The sequence below is a fragment of the Muntiacus reevesi genome, chromosome 21 (assembly GCF_963930625.1).
Source record: "Muntiacus reevesi chromosome 21, mMunRee1.1, whole genome shotgun sequence".
NCBI lineage: Eukaryota > Metazoa > Chordata > Mammalia > Artiodactyla > Cervidae > Muntiacus > Muntiacus reevesi.
In genome coordinates, this window is record NC_089269.1 from 48,613,235 (window position 1) to 48,638,042 (window position 24,808).

Below are 24,808 nucleotides of genomic sequence, written 5' to 3' on the forward strand. Positions count from 1 at the left end.
GAGGAACCGCCTGGGGATTTCAGGAGGAAAAGAATGATTTTGGGGAAAAGGGAGATGAAATAAAGGAGTGCTGTGCTGCGCTTGGTGACTTGATTGTGTCTGACTCTTTGCGACCCCATGGACTGTAGCCCGCCAGGCTCCTCTGTCCATGGGACTCTCCAGGCAAGAATACTGGAGTGGGTATGTCATGCCCTCCTCCAGGGGATCTTCCCGACCCAGGGATGGAACCCAGGTCTCCCACATTGCAGGCAGATTCTTTACTGTCTGAGCCACCAGGGAAGCCCGAAATAAAGGAGAAAAGGGAGGAATGAATCCTAAGAAAGGAAAAGAAGAGGAGAAGGATTGAAATGTAAGACTGACCAGCTGGTCTCCCTTCTCACTTACTTCTTAACCAAACACTGATTTTCATGCTCAGGAACGCCAGAAGGACACACAGTAAACTGCTGAGTCATCTGCACATGAGGCAGTCTGGTCCGAGGCAGCCAGTCCTCACCATTCCCTACAAAATTCAAGTCTCTCTGGGTCAGCGTGCCTCATCCTGACTGTCAGATGCCAGCCACATTCCTGGGCTCAAGACAACCCTACCTACTTTTGGAGTCCCTTGACTTCTTGGCGATAATAACTCTCAATGGGATTTGAATTTTTCAAAACCACCCGAGTTCTCTAATCACACACATGACCTTTGGGACTAGATTAGGGGGCAGGAGCACCCCAAAGCCATTGAATCGGGGAAACTCAAGGTCAAAATGAACAGGCCTGCCCTAACATAGGACAGGGACAAGGGCATAAAGGGAGGCCTCTGTACCACATGGACTGCCTTCCTACAAAACAACTTAGGAATGTGTGTCAGAACTTTCAGGGACCTGGGAGTTCAGTGACCTGCTCTGTGACTGGTTTATAGCCTAAATTGCTAGTAATTCCTCGGTTCAACGGCTAGTCTTTGTTTCCACCATCTTCACATTTCCTGATCATTAGCTCTTTGCAGTCAGTCCAATGTATTGTGTGGGCTTCCCTGGTGGCTCAGGGGTAAAGAATTCACCTGGTAATGCAGGAGATGGGTTCCGTCACTGGGTCGGGGAGATTCCCCTGGAGAAGGGAATGGCAACCCACTCCAGTATTCTTGCCTGGAGAATCCCATGGACAGAGGAGCCTGGTGGGCTACAGTCCACAGGGTCGCAGAGAGTCAGACACGGCTGAGTGACTAACACGCACACACAACCCTTTTCTAGAAGGAGGGGTATGACTCTCGTGGGGGCATCTTCTCAGCTCCACACCTCTCCCCAGCGGAAATATGGCCTAAGGAGGAATAGAACAGGGCCCTCTGAAGTGTGGGACCCCTTGCCTAGGTGTGAGGGTAGTACTAGGAATGAACCTCAGGGGTCCTCGAATCCTGCACAACACAGCCCTGGCACCGACCCAGGCTTTGTCTACCTACCTCAAAAGAGGAGGAACCTGGATCCCAGCGCCACTGCATGTGGGCTAGTTTGTTGGCATGTGAACTGAAATCTGATTCCAACTTCCTGGAAGCCAAAGGAACTTTGGCCTTGGGCAAAGGCCCTTTGGCTGTGATTTGCACATTTATGCAACTTACAGGCTAACTGGAAAATGCTAGTTGAGTACAACAAGCAAAATTACAAATATGCATATTTTCAAGAGGATGATAAAAAAAAAATATGTGAACTGTGCATTTGTGACAGATGACGATTTGAGTCCAAAGGTAGAATTAAATAAGTCATGTGCAGCCAAGAAGTGGCTGAAGTAGTTTCTGCCTTGTTTCACTCTAACCTTGAACTAGATCTCACTCAGCATTTCACCATCCCCACAACTGTGTGTGTGTGTTAAGTCACTTCAGCTGTGTCCGACTCTTTGCCACCCCATGGACTGTAGCCCACCAGGCCCCTCGGTCCATGGGATTCTCCAGGCGAGAATACTGGAGTGGGTTGCCATATCCTTCTCCAGGGGATCTTCACCACCCAGGGATCGGACCCAGGTCTCTTACATCTCCTGCAGTGGCAGGCTTTACTACTAGCGCCATAACTAAATCCTCCCTACCGAGCATTAGATGGAAAGGCAGATTGTGTTGGGAGTTCACCGGGAGACATGGAGGATTTCAACAGAAACTCCTAGCACTCAGAGCTCTCCTCCCTCAGGTGTGTCCCTCATTGGCCCCTGTCTGGGTCTCTGACTCCCTGTTTCTTTTCAGGATACTTTCCCCATCTCCTCTTTTGAGTCAAGTAGGTCCAGCTCTTGCCCTCAACTTGCCTACTTCATTGGGCATGGAAAACACCTGCAGGTCAGAATTTCTCAAAGTGCCAACATCAGAGCTCCCTGGGAACAAGGGAGGAAGGTAAATTCCAGGTTCCCACAGCAGACCCACTGGGTCAGAAACACAGCAATCTGCAGTTTAACGAGCCTTCTAAATGAGTCCAAAGCATGCTTCCAGATTAAATTAACCTCATCTCTGAAAACAGTTCACTCATCTTTGTTACTCAGGCAACCGGCTGAGGAGGGAAGAGGAAGATTCTTCTCTTGATGCCCCCTGGCAACCCCGTGGTTATCAAACCATGCCAAGAAAAGCATGTTTGTAGGGGTGGGGCCAGATGGTGGCGGTGGTGGGGATTCTCCTTCTGAGCCAAACTGTTGCAGACAAATGCACAGTGAAAAGTGTAAAAGTGAAAGTGTTAGTTGCTCAGTCCTGTCTGGACTCTTTGCAGACCCCACTGGACTGCAGTTGGCCAGGCTCCTCTCTCCATGGAATTCTCTAGACAAGAATACTGGAGAGGGTAGACCTTCCCTTCTCCAGGGGATCCTTCTCACCCAGGGAGTGAACCCAGGTCTCCTGCATTGCAGGCAGAGTTTTTGCCATCTGAGCCAGGAGAGAAGCAAATGCATAATCATTGTAAAAAAATGTTTTGAGCGAACATTAGTAAAAGTTAAATTTGCATTTCCCAAAGGTACCCACCCCCAGTCTCCTGTACATCTTTCTAGAGATTTCTGAGCACACGAGTAAACATGTTCATACTTTTAAATAAAACCCCACAGAAGTGGTTTGTGCTGTTAGCTGGTTTCATGAAACGTCTACCTTGAAGGTTAAGAAATACCCTGGGGTATGGACCTATCATTCGCCCATTCTCCCCCTCTCCTTGACTGTTGCGGCAGCAGACAAAACACAGAGAATGTAGAAATCAATCAGTTGACTTTTTTTTTTTTTTTTTTGTATTTTCAGGTTTCTGGCCTTGCCACACAGGAAATATTCGAAAAGACGTGATTCTGACAACCAGACACGTACTCTTATGTGTTTAGGACGAAGACAATTGCAGAGAAGAAAAGGTGAGACCCGAGACTGAGTTCCACCGCCTTTACAGACCCTCAGAAATCCACAACGCAATTAAAAAAAAATGGAAACTATCAAAAGCTCGCAGCATGGGAGTTTCAACTTGTGAAACACAAAGGCGACAGCGTCAGGACCACAGTCAGTTATCACTCATTAACATCTGCGGACAAAGGGGCTTCAGACCGTCAAGGCGTGCCACGTATATACCTGCTGTCCCACTTTCGCGTACTGCAAACCGCAGATCACACCCTTTCGAGGAGAAAGGCTGGGTTGTAGTTTTTTTTTCCCCACGGATTCAGGTTTTACTGCGCGTTTTTACACAGCCTCAGGGCGGACGGCGCCGGCGGCGCTCGAATGACGGGCTCCCTACGCAGCCCCTTGGCCCCTCCTCCCGGTTCGACCGGGGCCCCCAGGCCCCCCGGGGGGGAGCGCGCTGAGAGCGCGGGCGGCGATTGGTTGAGGGCCAGGGTGGGCGGGGCGCGGCGGTCCGGCCTATAAAGGTGCGGCGGCGCGCTCGCCTCGGTTTTGCGTCGGCGTGTAAGCTGCGGCGTTTCTTTCTCTGCTTGGTGTGGCGTCCTTAGCGGTTCGGGCCGGAGCTCCTTTTCCCCGAGTCATGGCGACGAAGGCCGTCTGCGTGCTGAAGGGCGACGGCCCGGTGCAAGGCACCATCCGCTTCGAGGCAAAGGCAAGGGCTGGCGGGGGCGAGGGGGAAGACCAGCGGCGAGGCCGAGCGCGCCATCCTGTGCCCTGGAGCGGGAGGCCGGCCCCGCCGGCCCTCGGGCCGCCCTCGCCACGCCTCCCTCCCCCGGCGCGCGGTTCGGCGGGTCCGCGGTCCACCCCCACCCCCGGGCCGCCCCCCGCGCGCCGCCGGCCGCAAAGTGCTGAGTCACCGGGCGAGCCTGGCGGCGGTGCGTGGCGAGGCCTGGGCGGGGATGCAGGAAGGGAACACCCGGCCGGCCCCCTTGTGTGTAGCGGGGCGAGGAGGCCGACAACCGCGGGCCCGGGAGGGCGGAGAGAAAGCGAGGGAGGAGGAGACCCGGCTGCCGCGGCGCCCCTGAGGCGTCCGCAGGCCCCGTCGGAGACCTGCCCTGCCTTGAGGAGGCCGTGTGGCCACCCCCACCCCCCCCTTCTCGGCGGAGTCAGTGTCTGGGTCCTGACATCCTGCGGATTCTTGAGTTGCGCAGTCCCGAGGCCTGGCCCGTCCTTGAGGTCCCGGGGGTGGCGGGGTGCGGCCGGGCCCTCAGGACTCTCGTGGCGTCCGTTATCCCTTGGGGATAACGCTCAGCGTGCTTCAGCTCAGCGGTCTGCAAACCACGCGCACGGTCTGTGCCGGGGTTGGTGTTTGTACAGCCCTGGAGCTGAGTGGTTTTATCGGTTCAGGTCTTTCTGTTTTTGTTTTGTTCTGTTTTAATGTTTGTGTTTAAAGGAAAACACGAGTGTGCAACAGTGACCCTTTACAGAAAAGTTTGCTGACACATCGTGCTCTAGGTCATGGTCAGGCTCTGTGAGGGCAGAGAAGACGGACCTGATCAGAACTCCCAAAAAAAAAAAAAACCAGACATCTAACAGACTCCCTTGTTTGGGTGGTTTTCTAGAGAGCGATATTAATCCTGGGTGCAGAGCAGACTCACCGCGTGCGTGCTAAGTTGCTTCAGTCGTGTCCGACTCCGTGCGACCCCATGGACGGTAACCCGCTAGGATCCTCTGTCCTTGGGATTCTCCAGGCAAGAGGAACCGGAGTGGGTTGACGTTTCCTCCTGCAGGGGATCTTGCCAGTCCAGGGATCGAACCCAGCTCTCCTGCATTGCAGACAGATCTTTACCTGCTGAGCCGTCAGGGAAGCCCCAGAGTCACTGGCTGAGCTTTTTAAAATAGAGATTGCAGGGCTCAACTCCGGATCAGTTACATCAGGTGCGGTGCAGTCTGAGATTTGCTGTTAAAGCCTCCAAAGTGGTTCTTAACAGTGCATGGAAGATTGAGACTTCCTGCTGATCGAGGGCAGTGGGTGAGGTCTGGGAGTCCCGGGGGAGGAGGCCGAGACTATTTTCTTTGCGTGGAATTGTTATTTCTGTGCTTGGAGCGTTCCTGTAAACAAATTTTCAGTGACGTGACTTTGAAATTTTTTTTATCGGTAGGCCTATTACTGGGAGGGTATCGGACAAACCTCTGCACAAATCATGTAAAATAAAGTGTACAGAAACACTCAGTGATAATACTGTGAAGCACAGATGTTGTGAGGAGTGTGCTTGTGAAAAGACTGTCCCAGATCTTAGGTTGCCAGTGGGTGGGAAAATGTGTTGCCTTGTTAATCTCGAGGGAATATTTAAGGTACCAATGAGATTGACAGTGGTTTATGGAAACAGGAGAGGATTTGCAAAGTGTCCTATGTGAGATTTATACAAGGAGAACTTAAATATTTGAGCTAAATTTTGGTGGTTTGCAATTTTTCCGAAAAGGCTTTTTGACATGAGACTAAATTTTGTGCTTTTCATTTGCCATACTCTGTTTTGTGTCTCCTCTTTCCTCTCCACTGGAGAACCTGAGAAGCCTGTGAGGAATTCTTTTCCTGCGGCCACTGAGAAATAGCTCCTGGTGTTACTTAGGTTCAGAAGCCAAACGGTGAAGCCTGACAAAACCCGGGCCCCCTTAGTTTTTACACCTTCCCTGAGCAGCTTGTATGGCTCCCTCTCCTGGGTTCTGAACCTCCATTTTAGTGGTGCTCTCTGCACCTGATAAAAGACCCTTGGGAAACTGTCAATAAACTATCAACGGTATTTCTTGGCTTATTCAATGTTTAAGATTTTTGGATTAGTTTCCGGTTTTCAAAAATCGGAAATTTTCGCCTCTTAAGTCCAAAGTCCTAGCTTGTCTTGAAAATCATCTGGAGAAGACTCCTACTGAGCCTTGTTAGCCTAGAGAGACACTGCGGGCCATTTCCCTTCCTCCTGCTTCCCTGACCTGTTTCACTTATTTGAGATGATAGCCTGATCCCTGCAGGCTGTCCCGGGCAGCCCAACCCGAACCTCTCCTGTTCTCTGCATTACCAGTTAAGTGGAGGCTTGGTTACCTGCCGTGTTTGTCTCTCTGTGCTCTTGATAACATGACCTGTTTGGGGAGATAACGTTCACATTTGGCTTTTTCCAGAATTTTCCATTAAATTTTGGGTTTTTCTTTACCTAGAGGAATTATAGTGTATCTGTCCTCAAAAAGAAATACTAGAGGCAGCAGTCGCCACGCTAGTTCACAGGAGCAGTGATACCTAGCCAGTGGAAAATCAGATCTTCAAGGCCTAACACCTCTTGTCACTGTCGGTCCTGGCTTTTTTTTTTTTTTTTTTTTTTTTTAAAAAAAAAACACTGTCTCGTATTCCTGTATGGTGTGGTTGCTGAGTTATGTTTTATTTTAGTTCCTAAGATCTCTTTGTAGCTGTGGAAGTAACTTCTTTGATTTGTCTATGTAGCGTGCAGTACCATTACCCATCACCTTTGCCAGGATTGCAGTGTGTGTGTTTTATTCTTCCCTTGCTTCGGTGTTTTGTCGTCCCATTTTGATCTCAGGAGTGGAAAGGTTATCTAGGTTTCGGTGCCTGAAAAGCCTGAAGAAAGCAGTACTTCTGGTTAAACTAGGATCAGCTTCTCAGTGGCAGTGAGGAGGATGTTTTCTGGCTATAAAAAAAAATATCCATGTGGGAAACTGATAAATGTCCCTCTCCTGGGGAGTGGAGAAGCGGGACCATGGGGTAGCAAGTTGAGTATTTCCAGGGAACCTTTTGTTTGTTTTTAAGACAAATCTGTGTGTTTGATAACACAGCCGAGTGTCTGCATGAAGAAAGGAAGATGCTGAAAAGTCTATGACGTGCAATCAGTTTGATATGTGCACATACACTTAGCCAGGCACACGCACAACCTATTTGAAGTATTTACATAATAAGCAAGAACTTCCTCATATTACACATGAATGGTTAAGCAGCTACCTGGAGGTTCACTGCTAGAAAGTGGTGGGCCTTTCTAGCCAAAAACCTTGGACACAAGTTTTTCAACTCCTTAGTTGATCTTCTTTTCACTTTTCCTGTGAGTGGTAAAGGTTAAATCAGTCGTTTTCTTTGCTCAGAAGCTTTGCCTTCTCAAACTTCTCACACTTTTCTTTGACTAAAGGGAAATACAGTCGTCATAACTGGATCCATTACAGGATTGACTGAAGGTGATCATGGATTCCACGTCCATCAGTTTGGAGACAATACGCAAGGTGGGTGTTGTGCTGGTGACTGGGGATTCACAGTCGTTCACCTGGTAAGATAAACCCGGTAGTGTGTGTGCTTAGTCGCTCAGTCGTGTCCGACTTTGTGGCCCATTAGAGCGTAGCCCTCCAGGCTCCTCTGTCTGTGGGGTTTTTCAGGTAAGAATACTAGAGTGGTTGCCATTTCCTTCTCCAGGGAATCTTCCTGACCCAGGGATCGAACCTTTCTCTTCTGTGTCTCCTGCATTGCAGGTGGATTACCTATTTGCTAGGCCATCCAGGAAGCCACCCCCACACATTAAAAACTCGCCAACAATTTTTTAAAAAGTCAATAGGACTACTCAAGTTAGCCTCAGGGATAAAAGTGACTGACTCATGGAGTGGAAGGGGGAATTGATATTTTTATTTTATCTTTTTATGGGTTGATTATGTAAGAGTCTCAGGTGTTTTTAACCATAGAAAACAACACTGCTGGTTTCTGACCTTGGCCTTTGGTCCTTGCGAGCTGAGGGTTGAGGGTGGGTGTGACCGGCGGGGGTGCATTTATTATTACCCTGGATGAACAGCTCCACAGCTCCAACACCAGAGCCTTAGTTGGGACGGGTTGGGCGGGGAGAAAGAGATAAACTGATGTTAGCCTGTGAACTGTTGGTGCTCTGGATTGAGTTTGATTTTCTCAATTTGGGATCAGAAGCAAGTTAACAAAATTTATGGGTTAAGTTGCTGTATTTGAGTAACCTTAGTGTTTCGACTTTCTGTGATGAGAACTTAATTCATTTTGCTGGAACATGTTTTTAACGTCCTATAATTTGGTTCCTATAAATAGTGATTTAAGGGTCAGATGTGATCCAGTTCAACAATGATAAAAATTCCTGGGACTAAGAGGTGGTCCAGTGGCTAAGACTCCCCCAAGTTCCCGATGCAGGGGGCCTGGGTTGGGGTCAGGGAAAGGACAGCCCACGTGCAGGCCACAACCCAGAATCCACGTTCGCAGCCTGAGGATCCTGCATGCCTCAACTAGAGGTCGCTTGTCCAGCAGCTGCGAGCTGGCGCAGCCAAGGAAAAGCTCCTGCCTCTGCTGTGGGAGGAGAGTGCTCCTTGGCTCTGACTGACTGCCACTTCCTGAAACCTGCCCGTCTCTCCCTGAGTGAGGAGGGTCGGGGGGGTGGGGATGGGTGAAACCTGTTCACAGCCTTGATCCATCCCCCATCCCACCTGACCGCCATGGAGTGAAGAGCCGTGGCCCGAAAGCGCCGCCTCCGTAGCTGTGTCTGTGTGCATGCCCTTCCCTGGTGCTCAGGAGTGCATTGTTAGAGTACAACCTGAGGGCCGCAGCGTCGTGCAGGGCAACAGCCTTCTGCTCCACAGGCACCAAGACCTAGGCAGCGGCTGTCTGGCAGTGTGTCGCTGGGGAGATAGGTTTTTGGTAGTTGAGGTATCCTGTCGTCTGAGGAAGTAGGAGCATAATCATGGGATTTTAGTAGAAGGACCGCTGAAGCTCATGTCTTGGCCGCCTCGTTTTATGGGGCGGAAGAAACCAGGGCCCAGAGAAGGGTGGTACCTTTCCCAGGGTCACACAGGAGTTAGGACTTGTCTCGACACCCTGCCCTGTGTTGCTGTTGTTACTAGCCCAGAGTCACATTGTGTCAGTATTTTTCTCCAGTTGAGGCTTTTAGCAATGACCAGTCTATTTTTAGAATTTATCTCAGAATTTTGATTCATAATTTAGCTACTTTATTTTTTTCTTTGGTAAACAGGCTGTACCAGTGCTGGTCCTCACTTTAATCCTCTGTCCAAAAAACATGGTGGGCCAAAAGATGAAGAGAGGTGAGTGACCTTAGTTCTTTTTTGAAATAATAGCTCTGGCTTTGGGCGGGGGTGGTCAGTATGGTTTACTACTTGCAGATTGTATGCTAAGATAATTGCACCTCTGCTCTTGAATTTGTTGTTCCACGAATGGCTTTGCTCCCTGGGCCAAGGAATTGACAAATGGGGACACTGCAAACGATTTGGTTTTGTAGCATTTATTGAATATAGAACTAACACAAGTGTCAAAGGGAACTAATACAGGAAATGTCATGAATAACTGTAGTGTCAACTACTAGCAAAATAAAACATCATTGTGAAACTTTGAGAGTTTTGGGAGCTTTGTAGAAAAAAATTTGATGTTGAAAATTCAGTGAGACTCTATTTGTATGTGTTCATTTTCTGAAAGCCTTTCAGGAAAATATTAAGTTTTAAGGACAAGAATTAATTTATGTTTATATCAAAGGCCTAGGGGCATAGCTCTCTTAGCCATGCCAAGTATTAATAGGCATGACTCAGTAACTTAAGAGTTTACCCTCTAAGTTTACTTTACCTCTGAAGTTAGGGGTGCACCACAAGTCTTTCCAGAGCATTGCTTTATAGACTTGAAGCCTTGCTTGAAGAGCTGTGTGTCTAGAACATCTTGTTACTTGTTTTTAAATTTGTATGTTTTCAAAGTTTTGTCAGTATGGAAAAGTGGATTCTGTTCGATATAAACTGTATAAATCTCTCAAGCCACCCTTATATATCTGACTTGCCGAATTTTAATTTAGCTTATGAACTAAAGTCAGATAGAAATCAGTCCTAATCCCTCTGCTTTTTCAATGTTAGGCATGTTGGAGACCTGGGCAACGTGACGGCTGACAAAAACGGTGTTGCCAAAGTGGATATTGTAGATCCTGTGATCTCACTGTCAGGAGAACATTCCATCATTGGCCGCACGATGGTGGTAAGTTTTCCTATAATAAGGATATGCATGAAGTTTCTTCTGACACATGATCATATATTTTTTCACGACTTCATGATTGTTAATCCTGGCTTCTAAGCTTCCATATATATTGTACTTTGTGTTCAGATTAGGAAAAGCAATTATTTTGTTGGACAGTTACAGTGAAGGTAGGGATCGAACCTGTATCCCCTGCATTGACAGGCAAATTCTTTTTCTATTTTCTTTTTTTTTACATTGTAAAAGAACTGATACTTTATTACAGAACATAATTCAAAAAAAAAAATTACAGTGAAGGTGAATTAATGATCAAGGTCGGTTAAGATCAGTCTTGCTAAGATGCAGTAATATAGCAGATTACCTTTGATCATGTTAATTAGATCTGTGCTATGGAAACAGAAGGTGTCTTTATTTGGTTTTTATTTATTTTTTTATTTGGTTTTTAAATGGCCGGTCTTTCTGTCCCTACTGGGTTTCCCTCTTGCAGTTGACCAGAGCATTTGAAATCTAAAATCTGGGGTGGACCTCAGTACCAGTATTCATTCATGTCTGCAGGTGGTTGTCACTTGTTTAAAGGTGGGGGAGGCTGTTGCCCCAGGTTACGTAGCACTGCATTCTGATTCCAACGCATTGCCTCCTGAAGGCTCCCTTGAATCCCATGGATGGAGGAGCCTGGTGGGCTCCATTAGTCCATGGGGTCACAAAGCGTCGGACACGACTGAGCGACTCACTTTCACTTTCAGAGGACAGTTAACTTTTAGTAGACACGTCTTATCAGTTCGCCCTTTTATCCTTAGAATTTCCTTCTGTAGTTATGAAGCAGAAAAGTCACTTATCAGTGTTTGATGTGCTATGCTTAATCACTCAGTCGTGTCTGACTCTGTGCCACCGTTGGACTTGTGGCCCGCCAGGCTCTGTCCATGGGATTCTCCAGGCAAGAATACTGGAGTGGATTGCCATGCCCTCCTCCAGGGGATCTTCCCAACCCAGGGATAGAACTCAGGTGTCCTGCAGTGCAGGCAGATTCTTTACCATCTGAGCCGCCAAGTGGTGGCTTAATGTTTTATGAGCAAAATTTAAAAGGCTACTGCTTGAATATTCAAGATATTTTTAGGGCCTCCTACATAGCTCAGTTGGTAAAGAATCTGCCTGCAATGCAGGAGACCCGGGTTTGATTCCTGGGTCTAGATCCTCTGGAGGGGATGGCAACTCACTCCAGTATTCTGATTTGAATATTCAAGATATTTTTAGGATTATCTCATTTATGGGTCTGTAGATAATTAGGCAGTTTTTATAAGCTTATTTTTTTTGGTTCACCTTTCCCCCCAAACCAGTTTGTACTATGAAAGAATGTCTACTCTGATATTACTAAAATTTCTCATGGTAGATTTAGCATGTGGATGCTTTTGTAACCTAATTCTATGGGTTTCTAGTATTTTTTTGAGATAGTACTGCTAACCTAGTTTATTGTGTCTGCATCATGAAGGTCCATGAAAAACCAGATGACTTGGGCAGAGGTGGAAATGAAGAAAGTACAAAGACTGGAAACGCTGGAAATCGTTTGGCCTGTGGTGTAATTGGAATTGCCCAGTAAACATTCCCTGGGACATGGTCTGAGTCCTAGTAACTCATCTGTTATCTTGCTAGCTGTAGAAATTTAACTTGATAAACATTTAACACTGTAAACTTAAAAAGTGTAATTTGTGTGACTTTTTTTAAATTGCTTTAAGTACCTGTTATGAGAACTGACTTATGATCACTTGAAAGATTTGTATAATTTTATAAAACTCATACGCAATTAAAATGTCTGTTCATTGATCTCTGTATTTTGCCAGACTTAATCACATGTATATTATTTGTCTGAATTTCTTTTAATTCTCTCAAGCCTGCAATAAACACACTCTGTGGCACTGTATTTTGAGCCTGTTGAAGTATTTAAATTGAAATTCTCAATTAAGTTGATATTCATACATACAGCATGAATGGAAGAGATTCAGTAATATGTTGATGGGTATTAACTATCTTATAGAACCTTTTTTTGAGTGTTTTTAAATGAGATCATTAAAACGTTAAAATTTTAGCAACTGGTAAATTTAGCTAAGAGTAAGCTGAACTTTAATCTCAAGACAAATAGGCCATTCTTTGTTAGCTTTAGGGAAGTTAAGGTGGTAACTTTATTTTAAAAAGTAGCTGTTAACAATTTAAGAGCCCTTTGATAACTTAGTGAAATTGTAAATGGCAAGTTACAGCCTTAAGAGTAAGATTTACCTACCTGTCAAAATGGCACATATTCCATTTTTATAGACCCATGACCACTTAGTTTTATTTTTAATAACGGTAGCATTTGGCACAACCTGCTTTCAGATATGCCCTTTAAAGAAATTCATTATACCCAGTGTAAGGTGGAAGCAAAGAAATGACTTAGTGTTGTGGGTTCTGCCTATTTAAATACAAGAATTTCTACACCCAATTAATAATTCAAGTGTTCTCTAAATACCTATGCCTATAAGAGAATGCTTTAAAATGAAGTGTTGATCTTAACACAGGTTTGACTGTGGGTTATAGTTTATTTATTGAAAATTGTAGGATATTTGACAGAGAAGCCAGAAATAAGCAACTGTTTTGGTTGGACTTAAGCAAGTGAAGATCACTTGGAGAGGAAAAGCTAATTTAGAAAAATAACTTGTATTCAAAGTTTTAAGTAGGTTATAACAGTATGCTCACAAATTAACAGTTAAGATGACCATCAGGTAGGGAATTTAAAAACCAACACTAACATTTCATAAGGTACAGTGTGTTACATAAATGGACTTGCTTGTGTCCTTTAAAGCTTCACGTGTAATTACTACCACTTAATACTTACGGGGTTTTGTCATGAGCAAATAGGGTGACCTTAATACTTTCAATACTGGACTGTTCCTTGAAACCTGAGCACTAATCAGACATGTATTTCCAGAAGCAGTTTCAGCTAGGACTTTTAAACTCAGTGGGCCAACATACAACAGGGTAAGCTTACAACTCAAGTCTACATATGTGAAACGGGATTTTCTCTTATTTTCCTAAGGCGGGACACCAGTACATTGCCCTAGGTACATTTCCCCCCACCACCCATTAAGGATCTTGCTGCAGAAAACTCAAAACCAAATAAAGCAGCTTTGCCTGGGGATGAGGGTAAAGAACCTGTTCAGCACACAAACTAGGGCAGTTTAGACACATAATTGAAGGAGAAAACAGCTTCAAGGCCATAAATACTCGGGTTGTGTTAACAGCTGGTCTCTTCCTTGGCACTAGCTCAGCAGCTTTATTAACCGCCTCTCTGTACTACTTCAGGTCCAGGTTTGATTTCCCTTCGAATGTCTTCATGTGACGACTCTTGGATAACTCACAACTGTCTTTCCTAGTTAGCCCTATTCTTTAAGGGATAGAGTACTTCTAAGGGTAAAAAGCTCAGGTTACCTCTGCTCAGCAGGGGAAAAGAGGCAACAGGCAAGGCTTATAGAAACAGTGGGGGCTGCATGTAAGTTCTTAAACAGACGAGGCAAAAAGCTTTAAAAGCTGCAGCCACTAACCTCGCTTTTCTTTGACCCTTTTGAAAAATTTAACGGGATGGTAAGAAAAACAACCAGCCTTCTAAAAAAGTAATACCCAGGCAATAATTTATAGTGCAATGGGCAATGTTGGGGTCCAATGTTCCCTTAGCAAAGAATTTTTTTACCAATTATTTAGGGCAGCATTTACCACAAAGTCAGTGGGCAGGGGGTGGGGAGGGGGAGAACACCTTGATTGAATCCCCAAACTCACAAGCTTTTCAGTTAACATTAAAATCACTAACCTTTGCCTTATGACTGAAATGCTAAAAATCAAAAATATTACAGATGAAGTGTTTGAAAATACATAAAGATGTCTGTTTCCATTAAATCAACAAGTCTAATTTAGACTAATACAGCATTAACTGCTCAAACTTGGATGAACTTTTCCACCTTAATGCAGTGTAGGAAGAATAGCACACATTAAAGTTTGTTACGAAAATAGAGTTTATTAAAAACATCCCTATTGTTTTTTGAGGAGCTTTCACCGTTACCTTGTCTTAAATTAAAAAAAAAAAAATAGCACTTCTAATTACGATTTGTAAACTTTTTAAAGTCAAAACTTTTAAAAAGTTACAGCAAAAGGGTAATATTTATTCATATTTTCAGTATTTTTTTTTTGTTATTTTGTGACTATTTTTAAATAGAAGGGAAGCAATCAAATTGCTTACAACTCCCACCAACTACTGCAGGGCTGTGACATAGCGGGAGCAGGTATAATACAGCATCTGTACACCCCAAGCCCTACCCTCCTGCGTCACCATCGTATCTGACAGATCCCAGTCTCTCTCAACGAGGAGCCTCTGCTGCTGAGCTGGGGTCCTTCTCGGGGTCGACGGATGAGGTAGCCTCAGCAGGTAACTCTTTGGAAGGCTTTGCAACTGCAGGCCCAGGCTCCCCCTTGGGAAGTTCTGAAGCAGTGTCTACATTTCCCGCTTGGCTAGTGGGAGGCTCCACGGTCTTGTTAGCGCCCGCCCTGTCTGCCCCCTCGGGCTTCTCCTTGCCCCGGCTCTCTTCCTTCTCTCTACGGGACTCTCTATCCCTGGAATCCCTCTCTCTCTCTCGATGCCCGCTAGCGCGTCTGTCCCTGTCCTCCAGGTCTCGGTGCCTGTCCCGGTCGGGGCTCCTCCTTCCCCACTCTCTCCTCTCTCGGTCATCGGTACGGTTCCCGTACCGCTCCCGGTCATTCTCCACCCTATTTCCAAAGGATCTTCTTCCAAACCTTTCTTGGTCTCTACCTGAATTGAACTGCTGCTGCCTGCTGTCGTTTCTGAACGGCTGTGGCTGCTGCTGGGCCGGTGGCGGCTGCTGGGCCGGTGGCGGCTGCTGTGGCGGCGGCTGTTGCTGTTGCTGCTGTGGCTGTGGCTGCGGCTGCGGCGGTGGTGGCTGTCTTCCATCGCGGTCCTCGGGGCCCCCTGGGCCTGGCCCCGGGCCCCCAAGCCCTGGCATCCCGCCAGGCCTGACGAAGGGGCCGTGGGGTGGGAAGGGGCCTTTCATTCCGTGAGGCGGAGGCATTCCGAAGCCCCCCGGGCCTGGTGGTGGACCTCGGTGCATCATGTGTGGAGGCATGGGCCGAGGTGGCATCAAGGGAAACCGCTGTAAGTGAGGTGGCGGCATTCCTGGTGGGCGCTGGAGTGGGATCAGGCCAGGCCGGGCACCGAGGAGACCGGTGGATGGGGCCTGGAGCCCAATGACGGGACCTGGGGCAACTCCTTGGGTACCTGACGAGGCAATAAAAATGAGACTGTAAATAAAGCAACACAGAAGACCACATATTCTATTTTCAACTGTTTTCCTGTGGTGCTTGGAGCAAAATGAAATTCACAATCTTCCAAAGTCATACTGTCTGCCAGTCTACCCAGGAGAAACTCAATGTGAAGTCCCAGCAACAATCCATGGCAAGCAGTCCTAAAGATACATTATACAGTTATGTACACACACCTACCTAATACAAGTAGAGGTCAAAACATGTCACACAAGGAAACTGTAACATATCACATTTGGGGAAAAGCGTATCAAAATGTCCTTCTGCACAGCCTTGATTAGCAGCTGTCTTACCAATCAAAATGCTTGAGAAACACAATGTGCTATGTCCTAATGAGATAAAGAAATGAACTAGCTGAGCCAACTGAAACTTATTTCAGGTGTACTCTTAGAAGAAAGTTTTTTATTCTAAGTCTTAATTTGACTTTCTACTAGGGAAAAAATGGGGTCAATGACCCAGAAAATCCAGTGAAGAGGGAGGTTTCTTTGAGTCTATGACATTAAAACGCTTTACACAATTGACATGCAGTCACATGATCAGCTGCTCAGTCGTGTCCGACTCTGTGTGACCCCATGGACTAGAGCCTGCCAGGCTCCTCTTAGAATTTTTCAGGCGAGAATACTGGCAGTGGCTTAGTAAGTTGTATCCAATTCTTGTGACTCTGTGAACTGTATAGCCCGCCAGGCTCCTCTGTCCATGGGATTTTCCAGTCAAGAATACCGGAGTGGGTTGCCACATCCTTCTCCAGGGCATCTTCCAGACCCTGGAACTGAACCCTGGTCTTGCACTGCAGGCAGAGTCTTTGTCAACTGGAGTGGGTTGCCATTTTCCTACTCCAGGGGATCTTCCCAACCCATGGATCGAAAACACTAATGCTTGTAAAATAAAGATCAATACAAGAATGCAGAGTTTGTTTTCCCAAGTCTCTTCTTAAAGCACAGCATAACATGTAAACTGCTATGCCAAAACGACTGCTGAACTATGCTGGGTGCTCAGCCATTCACCTTCTATTCATTTTCCCAAAGCGAGTGCTGCTGAAAGCGACAGTGACTACTGGTCTTATTTCCTATTTCCAGCAGGCATTCTGCGTATGCTTCAGTGTAACAGTCAAATTCCACCCAGCATGTATGACACAGAAGAGGAGGAAGGATTTGTTTCACAACTTAATTAAGTAACAGGTATTATCACCTCTCTCAATTTATTTCTCTGCAAATATTAACATTACAACGAGTTACTCTAAAAATGAAAATGTTCAGATATTATCAGAAGGTGCCGTCTACTCACGTACTGCAGAGATGTCTTTGGCAAGTGGTAGGTTATGATTTATAGAGTGGCAATGGTGAGAGAAATGCTTGTGCAACACTCACCGAAAAATAACCTGATAGCAAACCCAATACTTTTTCATCTTTCCCCCATCCCAACATCATGTTATTTTTAGTTTCAATCACTTCCTCTGACTCATTTTAGCAAACATTTAAGGAAGTCCTACTAAATCCTAACAATAGATTTTCTATGTACACAATTATTACTAATATGGCAGACAAGAATTTCTACTTCAGTTTTTGCTCCTCAGAACATATGGTCCAATACTACTCTCTCAGACTTAGGAACTAAACAGAGTGGACTGAAAATGTATGTGTATCAGTCATAACTTCTATCGCTTTACTTAGAGTACCTTCTTTTAAATGCTTAAAGAGAAACATTTGGTGAAAAACCTCACACAGGAGTGACCCTGGACACATGCCTCAGAAATAGGGATAATAATACCTGCTTTTGGTTGAGATTAAGTGGGATAAAACACATAAGCATGAGCTTAGAGTCTGGCACATCATTAAGTGCTGAAATTATTATTCTACACATCTATTTTGACAGATGGTAAATATCCTAACACTAAGTATTTCACTTTGCAAAAACACTATGTTTTGTATTTCTGATCATTAAGATCTTATTAGCCTCTCCTGGTCTCCCAATATCCACCACAGTTTAGAGTCAAGCAGTTTGGTAACTGAAAGAAATTGAGCTTCCATTTATCAGGCCTAAGAAAATGTTAATTACCATAATGAAAAGCCACCAATGATGAACTGGATGAATGAGGCAAAGACCTCAGCCCTTCATAGACTCTTCACACTCTTCAGAAAATCCCAGACAATGAGCATAATACAGAACTTATACTCTACCTCAGAATGATATGAAATTCACGGCAAACTTTCTTGATGTCATTTACTGTACATTTACCGAGACTGTAGCATATACTGAGACAACCCGGCATCTAAGTATTTCCTTGCTCCCACTTTTTAAAGAAATCATACAGTACCAAACTTGTGGACTTTAACTCAAAACAAGGAACGTAAAATGTATGTACCCATGTACAGCCTCGTTCAATAGTTTATCATATACAGAAGCATCTAGATAAAATTTTCCTTTCCCACCAGCTTTTACTCAAGGATAAAAATGATAAAACGTTTACTCTGTTAGAAGACTTGGTGTGGCACATTCTAGTACCTAACTATAAGCTCATGGGCCAATAGCAAGTTTTAAATTACGCTAGAGAGACAAGGAAGGGGTTAAAAGCATCTTATTATAACAAAAGAATTAAGTTCAGATGAATCTTTAAGAGGAAACAGACCTTTGCAGGACCATGGGAATACCGATGGCTTCCTCAACTACCAATTTAACAGCTGCCAAAGACCAACCTCAATCTTTGTACAGAGATCAAATGGGCAATGATTCTTTGTAAAATATAAACCCAACTCTAGGAATGCACTTCTAAGTTCTAACATGCATCTGAGGGTACATACAGATCGACTTAACAGGGTTAACAGTACACGCATATATATGTTTTAATGTTTATTCTGTCAAACCGGATCTTCAGTTGTGGCATGTGGGATCTAGTATCCTGACCAGGGACTGAACCGCAGGCCACTGCATTGGGAGAGTGAAGTCTTAGCCGCCGGACCACGAGGGAAGTCCCATATAATGAAACCTCCTAGAAACACATTTTTTAAAAATTTATTTTTAATCTTTAGCCACGACATGAGGCTTTTGGGATCTTCGTTCCCCAACAAGGTACTGAACCAGAGCCCATGGCAGTGAATGCACAGAGTCCTAACAAATGGACCACCAGCGAATTCCCCAAAGCATATTTTTATAAAGAAAAAAACCACTGCCTAATTTATCTATCCAACGTATGTGGATATTGGTATTTGAGATTTACTTAAAATATTATACACTCAAATAATTTTCCTCTTTCATAAATAAGCTGATTTCCCTTTAACCCTTTATGGGCCAACAAAGTACAGACTCCCCTGACAGTATAAATGTTGGCCTTCAAAATACACAAGTGGTAGAATTACAGATTTTTTTGCTCATCTGTTGTTGTTTTGCAGTGAACAAAAAAGTACTGTTTTTAATTAAAGTTACATTTAATTAAAAAAGTATATCAGGTAGTATTAAGTCCTTAATAGGGATAACAGCGCAATTTCATTTTTATTAGGAAAGTTAACATTATATACATACCAGTGGAATATGTAGTGAGTTATTCAGGTCTAAAGGACATTCAAAGCAATTATTTATTTTACTTCAAAGTCTGATGTGCAATATACCACTGACAAGTTCTCCAGAGTTACAAACTTAAAAAAAAAAAATTTCACCCGTATGTATGTTGAACATCCAAGCTTTTTTACATTGTTAACACACTTACTGTGCTGGGGACGTTGTTCTTTAGTGGCTAAGTTGCGTCTCAACTCTTCTGCGACCCTGTGGACTGTTGCCCACCAGGCTGCTCTGTCCATGGAATTTCTCAGGCAAGAAAACTGGAGTGGGTTGCCATTTCGTTCTCCAGGGGAACTTTCCGACAAATGTTAATTGCTATAGGAGATGGCACACGCTAGTATGGTGACAAAAGTGCAACTGATAAAAGTCGGTGTGTGTGAAAATGAGGAGTTCCATGAGATGTCTGAAATAGGTGTCAACAGAAGGGAAAAACATTCAGGCCAACATGAGGAAGGATACTATGATCAAGAGGATGGCCGATTCTGAAAAGGCCTATTAGCAAGCTGAAGCAGTAAAGTGTGCTGTTACTGCAGCAGAATGTCTTTTGAATGAAAATCAATGAGAGAAGGTGAGGTTTATTATTGAAGCAGCTAGAATCTGTACAAATATAAATCGCTATTAAAAACTAGAAACAAAAAAGATGAAGTGTATGAAGCCGAACAGGTAGGCCAGGGCGATCCAGGTCTTCCACCCGTGATAAGGAACTTGGGCTGATCTAGAATGGTGGGAAAATCACACAGGGATTTTTAGCAGGGATAGTCCTATGTTCATTTGTGAAAGATCCCTCTTTCAGGAAAGCAAGAAGGGGGAGGAGGGAAGATACTAGAGAGTAGCGAGGCTCTTATTTCACGAATCCAGGGGACAGAGGTGAGAGACAACTCAAAGAGGTGCTAGAGAAGGAGGAACATTGAAGCTTTTCAATAGCAGGACTGGGAGAATCTAAGAGCTGGAGGAACACAGCTCTCTGCTTTGAATGAGAGGACGGAGGCATCTGTACAATGCAGAAATTTAGTAACAGAAGCAATTTTTGGAGACAGATGACAAACTTCACATGGTAACACTGAGGGTTGGAGAGGGCTGGACTACACCTGATGGAAATGTGCTCAAGAGACTGATTAAATGTATAGAGCTCAAAAGATTAAGAATCATGGTGTTAACTTATCCAGAATATGGATGAAACAAAAAAGGGAGCAATTCAGAACTGGGGAAACACCACAGTAGATAGAAAACTCCAAATTTTCTAATACAGCAAGATTTTAAGGCGACAGATTATTTAAATTCAAGGAGTAGAAAACTCATGTGTTTATGCTAAGTCATTTCAGTCATGTCGGACTCTTTGCAATCCCATGAGTTGTAGCCCGCTAGGCTCCCCGGTCCATGGAATTCTCCAGGCAAGAATACTGGAGTGGGTTGCCATACCCTCCTCCAGAGGGTCTTCCTGACCCAGGGATTGAACTCAGGTCTCCTGCATTGCAGGTGGATTCTTTACCGTCCAAGCCACTAGGGAAGAAACTCATTGGAGTTTAAATAGCCAAGGTTATTTCCTATGAGTCAAAAAGCCCTCAACTTTTCCACAACTAGAAAGCAAGTATCAAGATTAAAGGAGAGATGCCACTGCTTTCTGTAGCAAAGATGTTGGTAATAATGGGAAGTAAGAAACAAGTATGTTAAAAGGCTTAAAGGGGTGGTGTGGGAGGGGAAGGTTGATATGTGGGAGACCAGTGTGGACCTTGAAATCTCAGAAGAATAAGGCTTGACTTATTTACTGTGGCAGAGACCAGCTGAATGTGTTAGTTGTACTCTTTCACAGAAGATGTAAATTTAAGTTGGATTTTTTTTTAAAGCAAGGATTTGCTACATGAAGGAAAGGCAGGAGAGTGAGGAGAGGAAGGGCAGAGGGAACAGCTGAAAAGGTCAGCAGAAAGGATGGTTCTTCTGCCTCTTCTCCACCAACCATCTTGTTTTTCATTCTACCACAGCCAAGGCCTCTGGGAAGTCCTGGGCTTTTCATCAGAAGCAACTTTGTTACTTCCGAATTCTCATTTATTTTCCAGTACCCAAAACCACCATCAATCCCACTAGGATCATGTCCCTCATGCCCGTCATGTCTTTCTTTTCCTCCTTACCTGTCTTGGGAGTCCACGGTTCTCCCTCACCACGCTGCTTGGAAAAACCTCAACACTGGTTGTAAATGCAACTCTTCTACCTAATCTGCACCTGAATATGGCTGGGTACCACCCCCAACATGCCGACTGGCCTCATTTTTTTTGTAACTACAACCACAAATGCTCCCTTAATCCTGGCCAGCAATTCGAATTTCCAGAGTCAATTCACATTCTTATGTTTCAAGGTATCTGTTTCACATGTTCCTGTTTTTCATTAATTGTCTGCTCTTACCTGGTTGGTTTTATACAGCTTCTGGGAAGTAAAATTCACATAGCCTAAAATTCACCCAGGTAAAGGGTGTAGTTCAATGTTTTTTAAATATGTTCACAGTTGGGCAACCATCAAAACAAACTTTAGATCAATTTTTGTCATCTCAAAAAGAAACCCTGTATTCACTAACCACCATTCCCCATTTCCCTCCAACCTCCAGGCAACCATACATTCCATTTCCTCTATGGACTTGGCTATTCTGGACATTTCATGTAAGTGGAATCATACAATACGTGACCCTTTGTGACTGTATTCTTTCACTCAGCATATCTTTTCAAGGCCCATCCATGTTATAGCAGGTATAAGTACTTCATTTCTTTCCATTACCAAGTAACATTAAATGGAAATGTTTTATTTATCCTAGTTGGTACACCATTAAAAAAAAAAAAAAGCATTTAGAAAAACTTTCTCATCCACCCACCTACCACCAAACCTACCCTTTACCTGCACCTATATCTGCATTGCTCCTTCCGTCTGTGAACATGTGTTTGGAACATGTGTTCCAAAGGCTAAATGAAGACCCATACTCAAAAAAAAAAAATCTATACGCCCCCCTCTCATCTATGTAAGAATAACCTAGCAAATATCTCTTCTTGGTTGCACCAAAACTTTCCCCTCTCCAGGTTTTCCAGTAATAACATGCTGGAGTTTTGTCCATCTTTTAGAAATAAAAACAAAAAAACCTCTCTCACTGTGGATCTCCCTTCGGCCCTCATCCCCACTTTAATGTTCCCCCATATAGCACATCTCCTCAGAGTAAGATGTCCAGAATCACTGTATCCATCGCCTCATCTCTCATTCTCTCCCATACATATACTTATACAGGCTTTTGAACCCATCACTCCAATAAAACCACGTTTCCCGAAGCCACCCAGGAGCTTTCCTTTTGCTAAACCCAGTGGCAAGTCTCAGCGCTCCTCTGACCAGCAACAGCCTCTGACGGTTGCTGTCTCCTCCTCCCGGGGACCTTCCTTCACTCTGCTTCCAGAGTGACCTCCGTCTCCTGTTTCCCAGCTCCCTGGCTGTGCCTTTGAGGGTGGAACAGTACAGGACAGTGGGTAAAAAGCACAGGAGTTGGCATGAGCGTACTTGAATTCTAGGCACTGCCACATGGAGCTGTGACCTTGGGCACGTTACTTCATCTCTTTATGCCTCTGATGGGGATAACTGTGTTGACTTCAAAGAACTGTAAGGCTTAAATGATTGATATACACAAACTCTTTAGTTATCTGTACTGTATTTTCATCTGCTAAATGCTGCAGTATTCCTGGGCTGATCCCTCGCACTACATCCCCTCCCTAAGTAATTTCAGACTGGTGGCTGTAAATATCATTTATATTTGCTGACAACACCAGAACTTATCTTTACCAGTTGTTTAGCTGACATCAGCACCTAAATGTCAAGACATTCAACATATTTAACTGGACATCCTCGCCCTAAACCCACTCTTCTTTGAGGTTTTCCCATTTCAGGAATGGCAATTACACTACCAAATGCTCAGGTAAAAAAAAAAGAAAACAACATAGTAATTCTTGGCTCTTCTCTCGTAAGGAATAGAGCCACTTTGAAGGCTCTATCCTCATCCAAAATAGTCCCCTCATTCCACTCTTACCAACTCTTGCAGTTTGCTTTCTCCAGAATTGCCATATACAATCCTTTGAAAAATGGAAACCAGATCACAACAGTGTTCAAAGCTACACTTCCTGTTGCACTCTTGACTGATCCTTGACAACCAGCTCTGAGCTCATCATGGCTGCACACACTCACCTGGTTCCAGTCCTACAGCCCTCTGCAGTGTGTTCTCAGTCCAAGCTCCCCTCCCGTCTTCGCTAAAGAAGATGCTCTTCCTCTCTATCTACACGACTTTTCCCCTCTTATTACTTCTCTCTATATTACCTCCTCAGAAGCCTTCTCCAGCCACTATATTCAAAACAGTACACTTTACACAACATTCCTCCAATCCTGTTCTCTGTTTTACTCTCTTCACAGGAATATCTTCATGTGAAATTATTAGTTTACTTATTATCTAAGTCCCCACTAGAATGTAAGCTCCAGGAAGACAGGCCTTCTCTTGTCATTCAGGTAGCTCTAGTACCCAGAAGGGTGCCTGGCCCACAGCAGGTATTGGGAGTAAACATGTTCAACATATGAATGCACAGTGGTGGCATAAACTGACCACTAAACTCACAGACAGGATACCTCTCAGGGTGTAAAAACAGTGGCTACAAGGTCCAGGTCTCTCCCCAGGGCGGTCTCTTTCCTTACCTACGAAGACCTGAAATTTATTTTGAGAAAAGCTGCAATGTTCTTTCACAACCTCCTTTTCCGCTCCCAGTCGCAGTTCCACCTTTTTTGATTCCAAAAGAATGCCACTGTGGCACTGTGCATGAACCTAATTCGAAATCTGTTCACACAAGGAGAAAGATATACCAGCCACTCTCATCTCTCCCATCAATGCCCTGAGAGCCTCTAGGCATACAGATATATGTTTGTTGTACCATTGAAAGCTGTCTTTTTTCTTTTAAACTACAGACCTTCAGGAAATTGAAATAACAGTACAATCCAAACATGTATCTCCTTTGCCTAGATTCACCAATTAATAACAATTAGGGCATAATTATTCTGAAGAGACTCCCAGGTGATTCTTCTAGCAGGTACTGTGTTGGGAGCTGGGGAGAACGAAAAAATGAACTAGTTTTCAAAGAATGAGAGAGAAAGCACGTTAGATTGCATTATACATTACTACACCAAAACAAACAAACAAAAAACCAAAAAAATGGTATGGTAGCAAAGACTTAAAAGAAATTTGAATTTCAATAATATATAGTGTAAGTACACTAAGACGTATATCTATTTTTAGCATGGCACAGGACATGAAAACCCTAATTTTAAATGAAAAACCAGAAACCATTCTCTCTCAAAAATGACTTGTTTTTTTTTGGGGGGGGGGGGTGGTTTGGGCAAAATAATCTACAATAAGGTTTGGTCAGTTTTCCTATAGATCTTTTATAATTGTTTTTTAGAATTTCAGTTTGTATCTTAATTGCTATCTTAGTGTAACAGACAAAGCATAACAGGTGTGACTTAGAGTTAAGAGTTGTACTACTGGAGTCAAGAAGTCTGGGATATACTGGTAATCCATCACT

At 44.3% G+C, this 24,808-nt stretch overlaps 2 protein-coding genes and 1 long non-coding RNA gene across 5 annotated transcripts in view; 1 reads left to right on the top strand and 2 right to left on the bottom strand.

The window, feature by feature from the left end:
* Window positions 1–5,150, bottom strand: part of LOC136152469 (uncharacterized) — a 62,176-nt gene extending 57,026 nt beyond the window's left edge. The window contains exon 1 of the long non-coding RNA XR_010660210.1: window positions 4,966–5,150. This is a non-coding gene — a long non-coding RNA (uncharacterized lncRNA). The remainder of the gene's footprint in view (window positions 1–4,965) is intronic.
* Window positions 3,870–12,237, top strand: SOD1 (superoxide dismutase 1). The gene is made up of 5 exons (XM_065913777.1): window positions 3,870–4,019; window positions 7,489–7,579; window positions 9,328–9,397; window positions 10,208–10,325; window positions 11,809–12,237. The coding sequence occupies exons 1-5, from the start codon at window positions 3,948–3,950 to the stop codon at window positions 11,914–11,916; spliced, it is 459 nt and encodes a 152-aa protein (XP_065769849.1). The 5' UTR covers window positions 3,870–3,947; the 3' UTR covers window positions 11,917–12,237.
* A 148-nt stretch (window positions 12,238–12,385) lies between these two features.
* SCAF4 (SR-related CTD associated factor 4) overlaps window positions 12,386–24,808 on the bottom strand; it is a 62,636-nt gene continuing 50,213 nt past the window's right edge. For all 3 annotated transcript variants that reach the window (XM_065913776.1, XM_065913775.1, XM_065913774.1), the window contains one exon: window positions 12,386–15,630. In XM_065913776.1, coding sequence (XP_065769848.1) covers window positions 14,699–15,630 — 932 coding nt within the window. In that variant the 3' untranslated portion in view covers window positions 12,386–14,698. The remainder of the gene's footprint in view (window positions 15,631–24,808) is intronic.

Excerpts from the sequence above, each read along its gene's own strand:
- SOD1 (XM_065913777.1), top strand. The coding sequence starts at position 3,948 with ATGGCGACGAAGGCCGTCTGCGTGCTGAAGGGCGACGGCCCGGTGCAA. Across the intron at positions 7,580-9,327 it reads GTTTGGAGACAATACGCAAG|GCTGTACCAGTGCTGGTCCT; the intron begins GTGGGTGTTGTG and ends TTTGGTAAACAG. Across the intron at positions 9,398-10,207 it reads GGGCCAAAAGATGAAGAGAG|GCATGTTGGAGACCTGGGCA; the intron begins GTGAGTGACCTT and ends TTTCAATGTTAG.